Here is an 18,918-nt window from a genome sequence, read left to right on the forward strand (position 1 = left end):
AAACTGAGGCAAATAAGATAAAGTGACTTGCCCAGAGTCACACAGCTTTTAAGTGTCTGGGGCTAGATTTGAGCAGTCAGGTCTTCATGACTCCAGGCCTGGTGCTCTAGCCACTGCTTCACATAGGTGCCCAGCCTTAAGTATAATTTGCATTGTAACTTTGCTAGAAATATATTCTGTGAAGCTATTTGATATTAGTCGGTTAAATGAAATTGAGGTGCTTCTAACTGACTATTAAAATTGAGGAGAGCATAATAGGATGGGTTGAAGTACATTATATTCAGAGAGCCAGCTGCAAAACCTTTACCATGGACATTTCTCAGCATATCTCTGGAGATACCTCATAGCCTCCCTTCCCCACACCAAGGATCTTGGATGTAGATAGAGATATCCTCTGTTGTACCTGATGTAGCAATATGAGTATGAGGGTGATGTGGGATGAGCAGCCTCAGACTCTATAAGGACTTTGTCAATATTAGGGAGGAAAAGTGAAAAGAGGAGAGATAAAGGAAGATCAGGGGCAAAGTGGGTAAGGGAGATGGCAAGAGGCTATCTCAATGAGATATAAAGTATTAGCTGGTCTGCAGTTGGCTAGGCATAGTGAGTTGTGCATTTGACCATAAATAGGTGTGAGAGTGAGAAGTAACTAATGCACTGAACTACGATCCCTTTTTTAATTTTAATTTATTATTTTTTTAAACCCTTAACTTCTGTGTATTGGCTCCAAGGCAGAAGAGTGGTAAGGGTGGGCAATGGGGGTCAAGTGACTTGCCCAGGGTCACACAGCTAGGAAGTGTCTGAGGCTGGATTTGAACCCAGGACCTCCCATTTCTAGGCCTGACTCTCAATCCACTGAGCTACCCAGCTGCCCCCTTACAATCACTTTTTAAAATGACATTCATGAAATAAACATTCTCTCTCTGCTCTAAAAGCCTATGTGATCTGCCCACCAACATGGTGTTAGAGATAACTCATGTTTGAAACTCCCACCTAGGAGTCAAGTAATGACAAGAAATCCTGCTCACAGACCTCCATGTTCAGTTCAACCTGCTTTCCCTCTTAGCCCCATGCCCTTCCCCTAGTCAGCTTCAAGAGCAACATCCTCACAGAATTTTATGTATTTAAATTACTTAACTTAAGATCTACTGAAAGCACACCATTCTTTATAGAAGAAACACATCAAGAGACCAACAGGAAGAACAGAAAAAAATAATGCTTGTATTCCATCAAAGACTTAATTTCATCTTTAGTATGAATTTCCTTCCCCCAGAATAAGAGAAAAAAATCTTACCGCCATTACTGCACATGTCTGGTGTATAACTTATGTGATCCTTAAAGAGCCCTGTTTGTTTGTCTTAATAACATTTTAGAGATGGAAGCTGAGAATGAAATGCATGATGTAAAGTTGGGAAAGATACATCTAGATGAGATGAAGAAGGTCAGTGTTAGAGTTTCTAAGTCAGCAAGCATCTTCCAAGTGATTACTGTGACCCGGGCAATGGGAATACAAAGAGGAATAAAGCCCTCAAGAAGCATACATCCTAATGGGGGATGACAACCAAATAAAAAGAAGTTAAAGGGGAGAGTGTTACTCATGGATGGGAGATGGTCAAGAAAGTCCTAATCAGAAGTGTGGTCTGGAGTGGGATGAAGTCATGTTCTGATCTGGTTATCTTCTATGAAATGGAAATTTTGGAGGAACCAGTTGATTAAAGGAAGAGGCCTCGGAGCCAAGAGGATGCTGGGATTTCTGCTCACAAGGAATTCTACAATGGAGAAATAACTTGGAATATCTACCTGCTACTGATACAACTTCCATGTTTGGGGAAAGATGTATATTCCATGTACACTACACATGAGTAAATGAAGCCACAGTGGCATCTCCACTAAAGGGAATCCAAAAATGAGAAAATAGTTTTATAATTAACAGATGTACGGCTTTTATTTTTCCAATCTTATTCATGGTGCTCTATAAAATGAACTTCCTGATCAGATTACCCTGGTTTGCTCATTGACATATGAAGAGACCATAAATATCTTTTACTGATTCCTTTCTGCCACCCTCTTTCCGACTATTTTAATTCAACCTAATTATTGGAGTCTCCATCTAAGGTCATATGGTACAGTGCAAATATCATTCATGGAACCAGATTCATAGGAAATTGTTTTGAATCTTAGGATGGGTATCATTCTGTTAGTGAGGCCCTGACAAATCTTTTTTATTATACTGAACATCACTCATCGACTACATCATGGGAGAATAATCTTTTCACATTGCATAAGGGTTTTTTTTGGGGGGAGGGGGGATAGAAAGTCTTCAAACCTCGACTTACTATAAAAATTGGAATTATTTTTATCATCCTACTGTAGGCATACATTGAATTAACATTTATATGTCATCATAAGAAAATGTAAAGCATTTTTAAAAATTATTAATTGAGCAAATGAAGGTGCTTTAAAGAGTGAATATGGCCACGGAGCTTCAGTGGAGGGCCAGTAGAGGATCTTGATCTTCATATCCATTGACCTTTGCAATGCTTGGGACCCCAGTACCATTTCCATTCATTATAATGAATATGTATGTAGAACAAAAACACAGATATTACCATAAAAACCCAACTCTTGCAAATGTCTTTTGACTCCAGTTCCTATGAAATGAATAGCTTGTTACTTTGGCTTTTCTTCTCTCTTTTTGGTGTAACTGCTCACCAGGTTAAGCATTTCTAAAGCCACTGATGTAAGAAAAGCTAATGGCTAACAGATGCTCAGGTATAGTTGGGGATGGTGGTTTATATATATATATATAAATGTGTGAATTGGGGAAAGAATTGGCAAGGCAAGGCAAGAGAACACAAGAGAACAGAACACAAGAAAAGACAAGAGGAGAGATGAAAGAGGAGTGATTTGACTCTTCTTCCACATTATGTGAACAACAATGTATGGAAGAAAAGCAATGAGGATGTATTGGACTTAATAGTCAATGAAATTACAGGTGCTCAAACTGCATAGAGATGGGGGGGGGCTAGGATAATCATTCCCCACACCTTGCTAGGTAGATGTTGTATGTTTGTGTCGCAGTACTTCATGGGAATTTGCAGAAGTAAATGACTGGCCCTGATTAGAAACAGCATCCCACTCTGACCCCATCAATATTCCAAACAAGCTAAAGAAAGGAGTCTAAAACTGTTCATGATTGGTCATGGGAAACAATTCACCAACCTTCAGATTTTACTCCAAATTGTAACCACCTGAGAGCTGTTGCATCCAAGGCAATAGGAAATCCAAGTGTCTTTGTCCAAAATCCAAAAAAAAAACAAACCTTTGTCCATTTGGGGGGGAGGGAGGCTACACAAGTTACTATCAGGGGATGGAGTGGTAAAGGACCAGCAAATGGATTCCAGGTACCTTTCTTTACCAACCAATCTGGAGGAGATGACATTAGGGGATAAAGTCAAGTCAATGAAAATTCTGAACTCTCTGGAAGCCCGTCCTGTCTTCCAAGCTCACTTCTGCAGGTCATTCTCTAGATAGCATTCTCTCCCCTGCTATTATTTTCTCTTTTCCTTGCCACCTATGACAATGCATTTGTTTTGCATATATTTTGATTTTCTTTATCTGGATTTTTGCTGATTGCTCCCGGTAGAATGTAAGTTCCCTGTGGGAAAGGTGCTATTATTAGCACCATTTTTACAGAGGAGAAAATGTGGCAGAGAGAAGTCTAGTGACTTACTTCAGGTCATTCTATGCATATCTGAGGCAGGATTTAAATGTGTCTTTTTGACTCCAGCTCCATCACTCTCCCTGTCATGCCCAATAGCCACTTTTCTTGTTCTATGCAAATTCCAACCTGGCATATTCAAGTTCCTGGCATATTTGAGATGTTTACTTCCTTCGGGTTAAAATGAACCTGTATGTAGTCAACTTTAAATACTGCTGAGAGTAGATTTTTCTAGTGAATATGCTTCATTTATTTGGGAAGAGCATTGACTACATACAATCAGTTACTCTTAAAAATTGTTTAGAGAATGCTAATTTTCTTGTAATAGCTTTAAAGAGAAATGATGAGAACACAGTGTCCTGGCATGAGAAGGGTTTGCAGCCAGCCGGCACTAATTAAGATTGAATGGAACCCTAAAGTCTATTTATCATGGTTTTATTCATACAACACTAGCAAAGAAAAAGAAGAGCTTTTATAATGAATTATCCAGAAGAAGGAGACATAGGGAAGATCTCATCCATCCAGGGTAGATGGAAAGCTAAGAAAGAAAAAAATAAGTTATGGTCCTTACTACACATTTGAATTCACAAATATGAATCTAATTGTGGCTCTTTGCCTCAGTTTTTTGAACTGTAAAATAAGAAAAATAATATCACCAGCATTAACCTCACAGGGTTATTGTAGGATAAGGAGAAGGAGAGAAAACCTTTAGAAATTTTAAGGTAAGAAAGGAATGTGAGCAACTGTAATTCCACTATTTTTAATCTTTAAAAGTACAAAGTGTCCATTTCTGGAAAAATGTTGATTGCTGATCCCTTTTATGGCTTTAATGGCCCCCATTAGACTGTAAGCTCCCCAAGGGAAAAGTTATATCTTTTTTGTCTTTGTATCTTGTAAGCCTAGAAATGAACAATGTTTCTAGACTGACTGAATTGAAGATTGGAGATCCATTGTAAAGAATGTAACCCTGTTCTCAAGTTGACTCATGAGTTCAATGGATTTAAGTTCTCCAAGCACTTGTATTCTCATTTTGTCCAATATGGGGAAAAACACAGCATGAATAATAAAGTTTCCCCCTATAAAACAATAACCTTTTGTAGAAAATTAGAGAATTTTCCAAAGTTCTTTTCCCATTGAAGTTTTATTCTTTAGCTTATTTACTTTTCTTCCCCCAAAATTGGGGGGGGGATGCCTTTATCTTGCTTATCTGCCAAGTTTGTGTTTTGGAACAGAAAAGAGAACGAGGATCTGAAAAGATGACTAAGTGTCCATGTAGGGGTGGGGTAGAAGAGGAAACCCATTAGCTCAACGTGTGACCTGATCTCCTTGAGTCTCATCCATGAAACAGCTGATTCACATTTGGCAAAGAATGTGCCCAGGAAGCAAGGGCATGGATTTCAGGAATGGCAGTCTACAAACTTGTAGAATGACTGTCATTCCCACTATGATGCTGCCAGTATAGGGCACTCTTTGTTATAGAAATCCTCTCCTCCGATGCAGATGGCCAACTGGCCCATAACGGAGCATTGGTCAATCTGAGGGATTAACTATTTCATCCAGCATGTGTTTCCAGTAGGAACGGAACCTAGTTTTTCCTGATTTCAAGGTAAGCTCTCTATCCACAGCACATGGCAGCTTCTTATCATTGCAAAATTTGCTTCTTCCACTCCCCATTTCTATTTGCAAAGGACTTTCAAGTTGACCCAAGTTATCTTTTTCATTCCTCAGCTCAACCCTCTGAGGCAAGTGGCATAAATATACAGTTCCAGCAAAGGCTGGGTTTCTTGCCTAAAATCACAGTTAGAAAGTGGTACTATGTCTTAGTATTTTTAGTCATTCAATTCATGCAATAAGTATTTCTTAATTACCTTCATGGTGCCAGAAGCCATGCTCTGTACTTTGATTTTACCATGCTTAGCCAGGACTTGCCTTAGAGCAGGTACTTTAAAAGGCTTGATAAATGGAACAGAGTTTGTAAAACGAATACATCATTCCATGTGTCATACATTGACTCTTTTCTGGACCTGTCACGTCTCTCTAGTTCAGCAATCAAAATGACAAGAAGCATTCCACCATCTCTGGAACAAGTTCCTCGGCTGTTTGCCTGGTGTTCAGGAAGCCCATCGGGACAATGGTGCCAAACAGCGTGGCGCAGTCCCTAATTCACAGGACCATTGCTAAATGTCTTCCCTTGTCCCATTGTCCTGCCATCTACAATGTCAGTGATTTCCCAGAGATCTCTTAGGAATGTCCCAACGAAACTTGAATGCTTTATAATTTTCCAAAAAGAAAAAAAATTGACATCTGAAGAAGTCTCCTGACTGGAAATAATTGAGAATGAAAAGAAACCAGCAGAGGCAAGCCCAATATTATTTACTTGGCAAATTTCTGAATTAGAAGAGCCTTCAAGGGCCAGTTAGCTGCAGCCAAGCTTGCATAAGGATCCCCTGGACACCATGCTTGCCAATGACCTCTTGCAAAATAAGACTCCATGAGAAGCAATCCTAAAAGACATCCCTAACCAGTGCACCAGCATCTACTGCATGTCGGGATTTGGTTTCTTTGAGGAACCACTTAGAATGGCTATGTAGAATGTTCATATTTTTTCAGGAAAACATATCTTTTTTTGTGACAACATACAAAAGTGCCAAGTTAAAAAACAAACCAACAAAGCCAACATTATCTACTAGATGCCGTATCAATGAAACGGTCACTCTACTTTTATCATTAGAAAGCGAATTGGATTTACCAACTAATCCTTTATTGCAACAAGAGAAAGTCATTGAAATGTTGGTGGATCTGAAATTAAGCAAAGGATGAGGCAATCCCAACAGGCGCAAGTCCCCCATGCACTCCAGATCTTACCTCCAAAGCAAATGTCAGTGAAGGGATGAAGGGCTTCAAGTAATTTAGCCGATACAACATTAAAAATATGGAGCATCGTATGGTTTCCAAAATGGGGGCACCAGGTCTGAAATGGAAAGTTAATCAACCATCAGTTACCATAGGATCCTAGAACGACTGCTCAGCACTGGGTTGCACCATTCAACCTTCTTTTGCAGATGAAGAAAATGAAATCCAGGCCAAGTCACATCATTAGAATTGAGAAGAAACAAGATTCAAATCCAAATGATCTGACTTAAAATCCAACAGTCTTTCTCTTATATTTTAATGGAATTTTTTTCATGTTTCCATGTTAGGATTATTACATTCACGAAATATGCATGGATCAAAGAATTCTAATTCAGCAAATGTTTTTTATGCCTATTCTGTTCAAGGCAAGATTTGGGGCTGCTCAGTGGATAGTATCAGCCTTGGCCTTTGGAAAACTGGGGTCCCAGCCTCTTCTACACCCTGCTTATGTGACTACAGAAAAATTATGCCAAGAGAGTCCCCAGGCAACACTATAGAGGATTAGCAGACTACTTCATTGGGAGAGAGAATTAACTCGCTGGGAATCCCCCACAATGAAATCATAGATCAGAGATTAAAATCAAAACCCACAATCGATTAGTTCAGTTTGAGAGGATGCAAAAATAACGAGTATGGTTCTTGTTCTCTAGCTAAGGGTCTAGTGTGGGGTGGGGATATGATGCTCCCACAGATAACTAACAAATTTTGAAGTGGTTCAGCTCATAAGAGAAGTATGGATAACATGTTTCCCCTGGTTGGAGGGGACAGAGATTATCCAGGGAGGCTTCATGAAGAAGGAAACGTTGGAGCTTGGTAGACCTTTCTCTGATGGAGATGGGGAGGACATTGCTGACCTCTGAGAGAGTCTGAAAAAGCTAGATTGCTGGTCAACCACCAAAATAAGCTTTGACCAATCAGTGGGTCTGAACAACTCAATAGGAAGTCCCTGAGTGAATGTGAATAAAAAGGGACACGGATGCTGGTAAGATCACAGAGAAGGGCAAAGTACATCATGTAAAGCGGAGGTCTGAGCTAGCAGAATATAAGAGGCACATCCAGACATCAGGCAACATTGGGATCCCAAGAAGCAAACAGAGAAATGTGCTTTCAGGTTAGGCAAGAGTTGAAGAATCTAATGTTCAAAAAGGCTGCATAATATATGCTGAACTTGGAGTCAAAGAGGTCGGAGTTCTAATTGATTGTTACTGGATAGCTAAGGAAACACGACCAAACTCCTGTATCACTCTGTGCCTCAATTTCCTCATCTCTAAAATGGGTATAGTGTCTCCTGTGTTTTTTGGTGAGAGAAATGCTTTGTAAGCTGTAAAGCATAGGAGAAATATATTCTGGCCAACCAGATGGTAATCCTTTTGAGAACTAATATGGGGGTTCAACTTGACCCATTTGCCCTTGATGCTCTGAAAGATTTCATCTGTGGAGAGTTCTCTGCTACCTTCTTAAGTAAGAGTGAGTTGTTCAAGCAGAGATGGAGAGGGGCAGAGGACTGCAACAGTTACCTATAGATTGTGGAATTCTGGGGATACCGAGCAAGGAGCACTAGTCAGGGGCTCTGTGGGGATTGAAGAGAAATCACAATAGCTTGGTCCTATTCTCTGATACTCAAGCTAGGGCACTACCAAGACAGGGCAAGCTCCTCTCTATTTGTAGACCTTTAAACTTTCTTACATCATGTTTATCTGGTTTACGAGGATTTGGCGCTTCACGGCTTTGCCAGGCAAACAGATAATGGAGCAAAGTGGAGCTGATAGAAAACATGGAAGCCTGGGCTGGAAACAAGCATCTTAGAGCACCGAGAGAAGTCGACTTGAAGAGACTCATGTCCAGATTCTTCAAAGATACCTTTTAAGAGACATTTCTTGTTTAATACTCTGAACTGGAGGATTTCTATCCTGAAAGATTTAGAACATAAACCATGTGTGCTCCAAATCGCACAGGATAACTAATGGAAATGCGGCTCTTTGTTAATTTATTGAATTTATGATTAATGTTTGCCGTCCACATTTTGTCTTCCACTGTAAACAGTCCTAAAAAGCAGGGACTGTGTCTGGTTAACTTGCTTTGAAGGAAACCTAATCCAGGACTACATGCAGATTGGCCTTTAATTAATCGCTTTATAATGACAGTGATGAACAACTGTTTAAGCGGCAAAGATTAAGCTCTATTTGATTTTCATCATGCTTTTCCTTTCCATTATTAAACCGCTTACAGAGGAGAGAAAAAGATAGGGTGATCCCACTAGACAGACAGCTCATTAGCTTCTCCCATTCATTTGGTTGTGAAAGCTAAGACTGTGCTTCTAAGTCAGTTCAGAATACAGAGTTCCAGGAGAAAATGTTTTTGCTGGACTTCAAAGATTCCTTTTTGGGGCAATTAATCACTTCTATTTTTCAGCCGGGGGAGGGAGGGGGGGGTAACAGATTTTATAGAAAAGAAAAGCTTCACATTTCTCCAAAACCTTAACTAGGACGAGTTCCAATTGGGATCGGACAAGTCCTGTTTGTGTTTGCTTACAAATAAACTAATCAGATTTATTTTCTGAAAAAAAAAACCTGTTCCTAAATTGAATTTTCTGATCATATATTTTCAAATATCAGCAAATCAAAATAGCACAGAAAAAAAACAAATTTAGAGAAGGCCTCTAAGCTATTATTGTTGTGGTATTTGTCTAAGTTCTCATAGTGAAAATATTTCTAGGTAGTCCCCGATTTCCACAAGCCTTATGTTTTACTAGCCCCACTGGTCGTTTACACTTGACAGTTCTATATTTCTTTGAGGGAGAAGGAAAACTGCCACTAATTACTTTTGGAAGTTGACTTTTAAAATTTTGTAATTGTTGGCAGCTCGGTGTATAAACAGACAGGCAAAACACAACCACGAAGGCAGGACACATTGCAGACATTTAGACTTTCTCGTCAGTTGGCAAATTCAGTCACTTGCAAAAAATGTTCTGAACCTTGGCCCAGAGGAAAATCCGCGTTCTGCCCCATTGCCACCCATCGACAGGACTCTGAATGTAAAACTTCCCTCTCCATTGGAAAGTTTAGATCTGTCCAGAACAAGAGAAATTAAAGAGAGACCCTTCTATCCTACAGATATCAGAGATAATAAGGAAATGATTATTGGAGGCAACATTGGCATACGGTGATCGGTTCATTCACAGTATTTATCTTCATGATTGAAATAGACTGAAATCTTAATTCAGCAGAGATGATTCTGTGCAGGATGAAGCCCTTTAGAATCTGACCCAAAGGCCATCTCTGCCTGAGTTACTGATTAGGAATAGAATGAAAACAGGGAAATGAAGCAGAGGGAAAAATACAGAAAATAGGAGGGTTTTTTTTTTGTTGTTGTTTGTTTGTTTTTTAACTTTTACTTTAAGTGACCTGTGCAGGATCACATAGCTAGGAAGTGTCTGAGGCCAGATTTGAACCCTAGATCTCAATCCACTGAACCACAGAGCTCACCAACAGGGGCGGTTTTAAAAGAAAAGTACAATAAAAAAAAGTACATCATACTGTCTAAAGAAGAGCAACACATGCATGGTTGCAATATGCCTGTGTAAACAATCTAGAATAAATGAAATTGTCCATTCTCTGGTAATATGCTTTACATTTGATATATTGCTCTCCTAGCCAAATCATATACCAGTATTCCTTGACAATTTGGAGATTCAGCAAGGGCTTCTCAGTGCAGGATGGCAGGGATCTATTTGGGGGCATCAAACTGACTTTGATGGAATCCCTGAACCTCCAGGAAAATAAAATTCATTGGTTATCCAGTAGAAAACAATTCAACAATTAAAAGCAATAATCAATATTGATGCCAAAGAAAAGTTGATAGAGCATGCTTCCTGTTGAGTAGAGAAACAGGGGGTCAGGGGTGCCAAATGTGGCATCTGACATCAGATGCAAGGAACAGGATGATTACTTTTGTTTAACTTCTTTGTGACAATGAAACGATCTCCAGAGTTAGGGGTGTATATGTATTCTCTGTCTCTTTGTCTGTCATGGTCTCTCTTTGTCATGGTCTCGCTTTGTCATTGTCTCTGTCTCTGTGTATCTCTGTGTGTGGGTCTCTGTCTCTGTCTGTATCTTTGTTTCTGTCTCTATCTCTCTCTGTTTCTCTCTGTCTCTGTCTCTCTGTCTTTGTCTCTCTGTTTCTCTCTTCTCTCTCTTTCTCTGTCTCTCTGTATTTGACTCTCTGCCTCTTCTCTCTGTGTCTCTGTATCTCTGTCTCTCTCTTTTATGTCTCTCTCTGTGTCTCTGTGTCTCTGTCTCTCCTCTCTCTGTGTCTCTGTGTCTCTGTCTCTCTCTTTTATGTCTCTCACTGTGTCTCTGTGTCTCTGTCTCTTTCTCTCTCTCTCTCTCTCTTACCCCCCCTCAAGGGATCCATCTATCCTCATATGCAATTCTGTTCCTGTGTGCTCTTAAACACACTTCAGGTCCAGATTCAGCATTTTTAGCCAATTCAGCTCTTTTAGCCAAGGCCACAGTGCTTCCCACAGTGCAGTGATTGGTTCATTTGACCTAGAGGACATGACATGGGACTGATCCCAGAGACACTTGTCCATTTTTCAGGGAACATTAAGCTAAGCGAAAGCAAATGAGAAAATTCCCCTCCTACCTTTGCTCCATGAGGAATCCAATGGAGGTCAGTGTCAGGATGATGTAGCCTGTTCTCAGGAGGAGAGTGGCCTGTGATAATGCCTGTTAAACCAACAAGTAGACAAATTGCTCATTTTGGGGAATTCTCTGAAGGAATATTGGACTACACAGGAGTAGTCTGAGGTCTCCATCTTTATTACACCATTAGTCATGGCATGTTTTCAGAGTAGTTTGATCCATCATTACATTTGGGCCATTTCGGCAGTTGAGCATTTTCCCTAATATCATTCTGTTTCCTTGTTGGGCACTTTGGGGATCCGACTTTTCTGAAATCATTTTTCAAATTAAATAATCTTTCTAACGTTTCTTCTTCTCTTCCCCTCGCCCCCAGGCTTCTCATTCCACTGGCCTCTGAGCCATGCGTGTACCTCTACTGAAGGGGAAATAGCTAGCATTTCTATAAATAAATACCACATTCCAGCTCTGATTTTCAATATCACTTAACTGTTGTCAACTCTGGGCCCCTTCTGTAATGAGTCTTAAGGACTTCACAGAGAAGAATTAGACAAACCAATGCATATAAATATGAGAGAAATGCAACCAATGACCTATGACTTTATTCGAGTGTAGAGTGCTGTTTTTTTAAAAGCTCCATATTGTAATCATCTTAGTGAATCTCGGAGGCTCATAATTGGAAGGGACAGCGAGTAATACAAGTTCATTCCAGATGGGACCAAGAATCCCTTTTATAAACTGATGAGTCAATCAAAAAGCATCTCTTCTCTATGTTGAACATCACAAGTGACAGTTCTGACTTTGCTGGAAGATCTCCGATGACCTCCCCAGGTAGCCCAGCCCATTTTTCAAGAGCTCCAACTATTAGGATACTATCCCTGAAGTCAAACCTAAATTCATCTTGCAACTCCCACACATTGCTGCTGGGCCAAGCATAATGCATCTGATATTCCTCCCCCCCCCCCCCGTATTTAATTCCCATGATATTTAGCTATTTTACATATATTTACATTTACCTTTTATTTATGTTTCGTACATTTATTAATAAACTTGATTCATTCATTTTCATTGTATCCCCCTCACCTGGCACCCTGTCTGGTACATGGTTTGATAAAGACTTACTAAATGAGTTCAGAAAACTACCCTTCCACGTCTTACAGACAGTTATTGTCTCTCTCTACCATCTTCAATATTTTCTCCAAGTTAAAATCATCCCCTTTTCCTCTAATTAATTCCTAGAACATGCTATCTCTGGACCATTCACCATCTTGGTTGCCCTTCCCTGGATACTGGCCAATACTCAATGTCCTTCTTAAACCGATGTTCAGAATGGAATAGAATACTCTAGGTGTAGCCAGGGCAGAAAAGAGTAGGATGATCACCCCTCTGAGACTATCCAAGCTTCTCCTAACAATGACTGAGGTGGTGTTTGCATTTCGGGTGGCAAGTCATACTTTTGCCTCTTCTTAAGCCTGTGGTCCACTACTCAGATTCTTTCCAGATGATCATTCAGTCAGGCTTTCCCTCTTCGGTGTGTGTGTGTGTGTGTGTGTGTGTGTGTGTGTGTGTGTGTGTGTGTGTGTAGATCTGGAATTCTGAATCTAAATGTAAATCATTTTGTATGTCCTTCTTGAGCTGTATCTTATTAATTTGGCCACCATGATTCTCTGGAGACTTTAAAATCTCATGGGCTAGATATCTCTTCCAACCTTGCATCATCTACAAATCTTGTAAGTATGGTATCTTTGCCTTTATCCAACCATTGACTAAACTGTTAAATGGGCTAGGACCAAGCACTGAAACATGGGGATTCTCAGCTGGAAAACTTTTTTTTTTCCAAATTGATGTGGAACCATTAATATATACTTCTGGATCCAGCTTCTCACCTGGGTCTGAGCCCTACTCCCATCTCCACCTTATAATATTGTTCACTTCCCATCCATCAGGTTGGTCTTCATGAAGGGAAGCCCTATGGGAGAGTTAGTCAAATATTTTTCTTTTCTCCCTAAAATATGCATGAAATAGAGGCATTGATAGCATCTCCCAATCTATTAGGTTAGTGACCCTCCCCAAATCAGTAAACAAATATGGCCATTTGGAATTGTTTTTGACAAAGTTATTTGCTCTTCATGCTGTCTATGTGCTGAATACAAGGAACAAGATTCATCCCAACCAAACCAATATTTATGAGGTACCGATGAGGTGGTAAGTATAGACAAGTCTCTGCAGATACAAAGGAAAAACCAAAGCAATCCTTACCCTTATGAAGTTTCCATTCACTATGGGACAAGCAAAATATATGGAGATAAAAGTCAACACGCCTATGTATCTATATGTGTGTACACACACACACACACACACACACACACATTTCTGTGTATATCTAAATATCTATATATTATATCAATTTGGGAGGATAAAGAGGTCCAGGAAGGCATCCGGAAAGAGGTGGCCCTTGTTCTGAGCCATGGGAAGAGGGACCAAGGAGTTCTATAACACCAAGGTGAGAAGGAAGAGTACTCTCCACAAGAAGAGGCAAAGACAGCAAGTGGAATGTTAGAAAGAGGCAACAGAAAGCTAGTGAGCTGTACTGGAATGAACAGTAGAAAGAAAATAATGTGAAGTCATTCTGAATATAAGGGTTGGAGACAGATGGTAATGGGCTTTGAACGTCAAATGGAAGAATTTATCCTAGAGATAGCAGAGAACCATTGATGGTTTTTGAGTAAAGCAGTGCCATAGGGGCAGCTAGATAACACAATGAAAAGAGTACCAAGCCTGGAGGTTCTGGGTCCAAATCTGGCCTCAGACACTTCCTAGATGCGTGACTGCCAAATCACTTAATTCCCTCATCCTAGTCCTTATCGCTCTTCTGTCTTGGAATCAATGATTCCACGGTGGAAGGTAAAGGTTAAAAAAAAAGAAGAAGAAGAGATGGTTATTGTGATCATCATCATTTGACATACAGCATCCTGTGCATTGCAACCAGTTATTCAGGTTATTAAATATATACAATCTGTAAAGCTCATCACATCTTCACTCAATATCTTTGCCCGATGGACTTAAGGATAATCTATCTTTTGATCAAAGCCAAACTTTTGCCATTGGCTCAGCTGCTGGGGAGAAGAGCTTAGCTTCCTTTCTGCTAAATCTTGTGTGAAAAAGCCTTCCCAGAGCTCTCCAGAGACCTTTGACAACAGTTAAGAAAAGCTTGATTCTGTTGCGTTTGCTCTCATTTTATGGCATCTTTTCTTGGCATGGTTTCCCAGAAGGTGTCTTTGGCTGAATGAAATATCTAAGAGAAGCCAGAGGACCCCAATGCTTCACTTTGAACCACATTTGCCTCTGTTTTCCTCTCTCCAAAGACAATGAACCAAACAAGTGCTTCGGAGTTTGGGAAACTGGGTACAGATTGTTTATGGAGCTTTCTTGGGGGATGGGCCATTTTGGGAAAGAGAATTTGATGATGATTCCCAGTATGAGGGCAAAGCAAGAGTTTGGTCTCTGAGGGGTTGAGCAGCCATTCATCCAATTCTTCCCTTGGCCCTCAAGTCCCCCAAACAAGACAGCTTTTCTCCTTCCTATGGCCTCTCTGTTGATGAGCCCATTTCTGCCGTCCTACATTTTTCCCACCTTTTTGAGTCTATGGAGGCTCTGACAGAATTTCCCTGGGTCCTAATTATGAGGGTGTGGAACGCGAAATGTCCGGAATCCGTTACTCTCACCAAAAGGTACCTAATAAAAAACTCCACCAGGGTCCCCCAGGAGAGTCACAGCTCCAGTTGCTTTTGGCTTGGCAAATAATCACTTCAGCAAACTCCAGGAAGACATTAGCTCACTGACTTTATTCTTTTCTTTTTTTTTTGCCTCAGTGACCTCATTTTGACCCTGAAGGAAACAAGTTTCGGGGCTGTAGACTTCTTCATGGACACAAGCATCACCTCTGGGATAGAGAGTTTCCACTCTCCCCATCTCGATTTTTCCTTGGCACCAGATATGGGGCCCCTCTACAAGCAACATCAGATCTATGATTACTAGACAGTCCTCACGTTGAGAGGGGAAAAGTATCTCAGAGAGGGAAATGAGAAGGGCTTGCTAAGAGGAAGATGGGGGTTCAAATTATCCCATCAATATTTAATAGCTATGCAGCACCAGGAAATCACTATATCTATTTTTTAACATCCTTATTTTAAATCTTAGTATCAATACTGTGTATTGGTTCCAAGGCAGAAGAGTGCTAAGGGTTAGGCAATGGGGGTAAGTGACTTGTCCAGGGTCACACAGCTAGGAAATGTTTGAAACCAAATTTGAACCCAGGACCTCCTGTCTCTAGGCCTGGATCTCAATCCATTGAGTTACACAGCTGCCCCCTACTACAACTATCTTAACCTCAGTGCCAACACTTATAAAATGGGGGTAATAAATGGACCAACTTTGTGGAGAATCTATGATCTCAAAGATGATCAAGTCCAGCTGAGTTAATAGATATCAAGTGCTTCAGAAACATTAAAGTACTATAAGTTCTAGTAATGATGATGATGGTGATGGTGCTCATGACAATATATGAAATGGTATTATTTTGTTAGTAGGGAAGCGAAGGCACAGAGATAAGTTAAATGGTTGCCCATGTATTAAGTGCCTGAGCTGGAATTCAAACACAGATGACCAGATGAAGAAAACATTACAAATGAGAACAGACAACTTAGATTTAAGTCCCAACTCTGCTACTGACTAATCATGTGAGCTTAAATAAGTCATAGTACTTCCCTGGAGTCATCGGTAAAATAGTCATCCTAGCTGCATTAGCTTCCTTTCAGGGAACTGTGATAATGGATGGCCGGTGCTAGACTAATGTAATCCATTATTTTTATCTCCCATCCTTCCAGGGTCTCTGTTTCCATCCAAGAGGCATTTCCACTCCCTGATGCAAATAGTAGCCTCATCCAGCCTTTGCTGATGGTTCATGAATTTGACCATGACCTTAGTGATCCATCTTGGATCTGTGCCTGAATCTGCACTCAGAGACTTGGGCCTGCTTGGGAAGATCAGGCAGGAATGCATCTCTGCTGACAGAGCCTCTAAGAACCTAGGCTATGTCTACCATCTGAGGAGGAGCTACATGTCGTCTGGAGAGGCTTCTTATCACGTTGGCCACACGCAGACTGGTGCAGTTTTCACTTTTCCCCCTTTTCCAGGGCTGGTTGCATTCCTCTCTGGGCTTCACTCACCCCAACACAACTGATACCTTCTACAAGCTGAGTTGACTGAAAATGGCTGGGAACGGGGAGTGTCCACTAAAAGAATGCAAGTTACAAGTTAAATGAAAAGAATCTGTGACAAAGAAAAACTACCAGTTTATAAGGCCCATTTAATGGATTTCAGGGCTCTGCTTTGGAGAGCCAGGGAAGCTCAGGTTTGGAAGAAATGTCCAAGGCCATGAAGACTGAGAAGAATCCCCATTTAACACACCCAATGAGTTTCTTTGAGAACCTTCTGTGATGTAGAGGGGAAAGAGGGTCCACCTTCCTCCTAGAGCCCATTCCACTTTATTTCATCTCAGATTGTTAGGGATTTTTTTTCTCATCTCCACTCTGAGTTTTCCTCCTCACAGGATCTGTCTTGGTTCCTCATCCTTGGGCTGGGAAGAGTACATGTATGCTCTTTTCTATAAGACAGTTCCTCAAAGAGCTGTCCTTGCACCATCCTCTTCCTTGGGACTGAGATCAACCACCATTTAAATAGTCTTTATATGGCCTTGTTTCCATTTTATTTACTTCCTTATGTGCTCTTCTTTTATGCCCTCCAGCTTGTTAATGTTCCTCATTAAACATGGCAGTCAACAATGAACTTAGACATTCAGATTTTTATTCTCATCTCATGATTCTCTTCATGAATGTGAAGCACCACCGAGTCTCTGACCACCACATCACAATGATTGTCTTTGGGGGCCAGATTATCTAGTAATACCTCTTGTATCCTGGAATGAACAGTATTGAATTACTGAACCTTCATATTTATCCCTCTTTTTGCAGTCTAATGGCCTCTTGTGATCATTGATCATTTTTTTTATCTTGATTCTGTCACCAAAAACAATATTACTAGCTTTAAAAAGTATTCAGTGAATAAAGGCAAAGCTCTGGTCCAACTCACCTGCCAAGCATTTTTGTCTTTGCTTGTTCATCATATGATACTTTCTTCCAGAGTTCATTGACTTTGATTATGCTTTGAAATGCTTTTCTAAAACAGAGGACTAGCATGCCCCGCTTCCTCACTGACACTGGAAAAGTAAAGGTAACAAGATACCTCTGACTCAACACTTGAAGTGTTCGTTATTTCATTCAATTGAAATTTTAGAAAGTTAATTCTGCCTTTTCACGTTTTTATCTGTAATCGGCCCTAGTACAGAATTAGCACCTACTCCATCACTGTTGATAACAACTAAGCAGCCTTCACTCTTGTATGTTTCCAGGGTCCATATTTATTAAACTGGGATTTGTAGATGATGTCCTGCCTTTTCAGCATATTTCTTTTATTTGCTTACTACCCTAAAGGCAGGCTAGATAGATGCTCACTCTGGCTCGAATTTCTCTGAACATATTACATTAATAATCACCTGGAAAGCATAGGAAATTAGGAAGAAACCATACCCAATGGGCCCTACTTGCAGAAAGGTGAATATACTGCCGATGGCCTCTGGGGGTTAGTTTAAGACCTGGGACCCTGACCTAGGTCATCCTCTCTGGCATAAGTGCCGAGGACGACACTATATTAATTTTTCAGGGCTGATGTTAACACATGCTAACAAGAAGACCTCAGAAAGAGGCTCGTGTGTCCGGGGCATTTTATAGTAAATGGTGAGTGAGGGGAACATTCAGGGGATTTGAAGACTCCAAAAGCGTGTTTCCATGTTTATTCTAGAGAGCCTCAGTTGCCTCTTTAATGGGGAGGGAATGACCGAAATAATACGTATCCCAGCCTATCTGCAGTTGCCGGACTTCATGCTCTAAAAATCAGGGCCTTTTTTCATGTTGAGTCCTGTCAAGTGTGCTTTCATATCATTTGAAAAGATAAATGTTCCCATAGCTGCTTTAAGTCGGGGTGCAGACAAGTGCCAAAGGTATTTTCATTTCCAGGGCTGCCTCCCAGGATCACCCCATGAAGTGGACCCTGGAAGCTAAGCAATGATTTCTCAAGCCTGCCTGTCCCAAGATCAACAGAAAGCCAGTGAGTTATATCACTAAGCCAAACATCATATATTTAAATATCCATTTTGCAAGCAGCATCAAGGAAGGAATGCGGCTTTCACACCTTTGTGCGCCCTTTAGCATCCCTTTTCTTCCTTCCAAAGAAATTCTACATATGCAGTCTGTGACCATATAAAATAAACGAGTGTTCCTACACTACAGACTATGTATAAACAGAGAAGCCTGTGGAACCACAGCAGGACCCCCAGTGACAAGCCTGCCACAGCTTTTCCAGTGTGGTTATTGGCTACGATGAAACAGGAAAAAAATATTGCTGTTGGATGGCCATGCCTTTGTAGGGTTTATCAGAGGCCCCGCGTCCAAAAAGGCACTGTGGAATTCTGCAAATGAGCAGGAATTCTTCATCAGCACACAGCCTGATGGGAATGGCAAAAAAAGTGCA

The 18,918-nt window shown here is 40.6% G+C and overlaps 1 protein-coding gene across 1 annotated transcript in view; it reads right to left on the minus strand.

Moving 5' to 3' along the window:
- The window catches only part of AGMO (alkylglycerol monooxygenase), a 329,174-nt gene that overhangs the window by 121,088 nt on the left and 189,168 nt on the right, over nt 1-18,918 (minus strand). The window contains exons 11-12 of the mRNA XM_044679541.1: nt 11,276-11,358; nt 6,584-6,689 (exon numbers count right to left, since the gene is read on the minus strand). Of these exons, the coding sequence (XP_044535476.1) occupies nt 6,584-6,689; nt 11,276-11,358 (189 nt within the window). The remainder of the gene's footprint in view (nt 1-6,583; nt 6,690-11,275; nt 11,359-18,918) is intronic.

This window comes from Gracilinanus agilis, chromosome 5 (assembly GCF_016433145.1).
Source record: "Gracilinanus agilis isolate LMUSP501 chromosome 5, AgileGrace, whole genome shotgun sequence".
Taxonomy (NCBI): Eukaryota; Metazoa; Chordata; class Mammalia; order Didelphimorphia; family Didelphidae; genus Gracilinanus; species Gracilinanus agilis.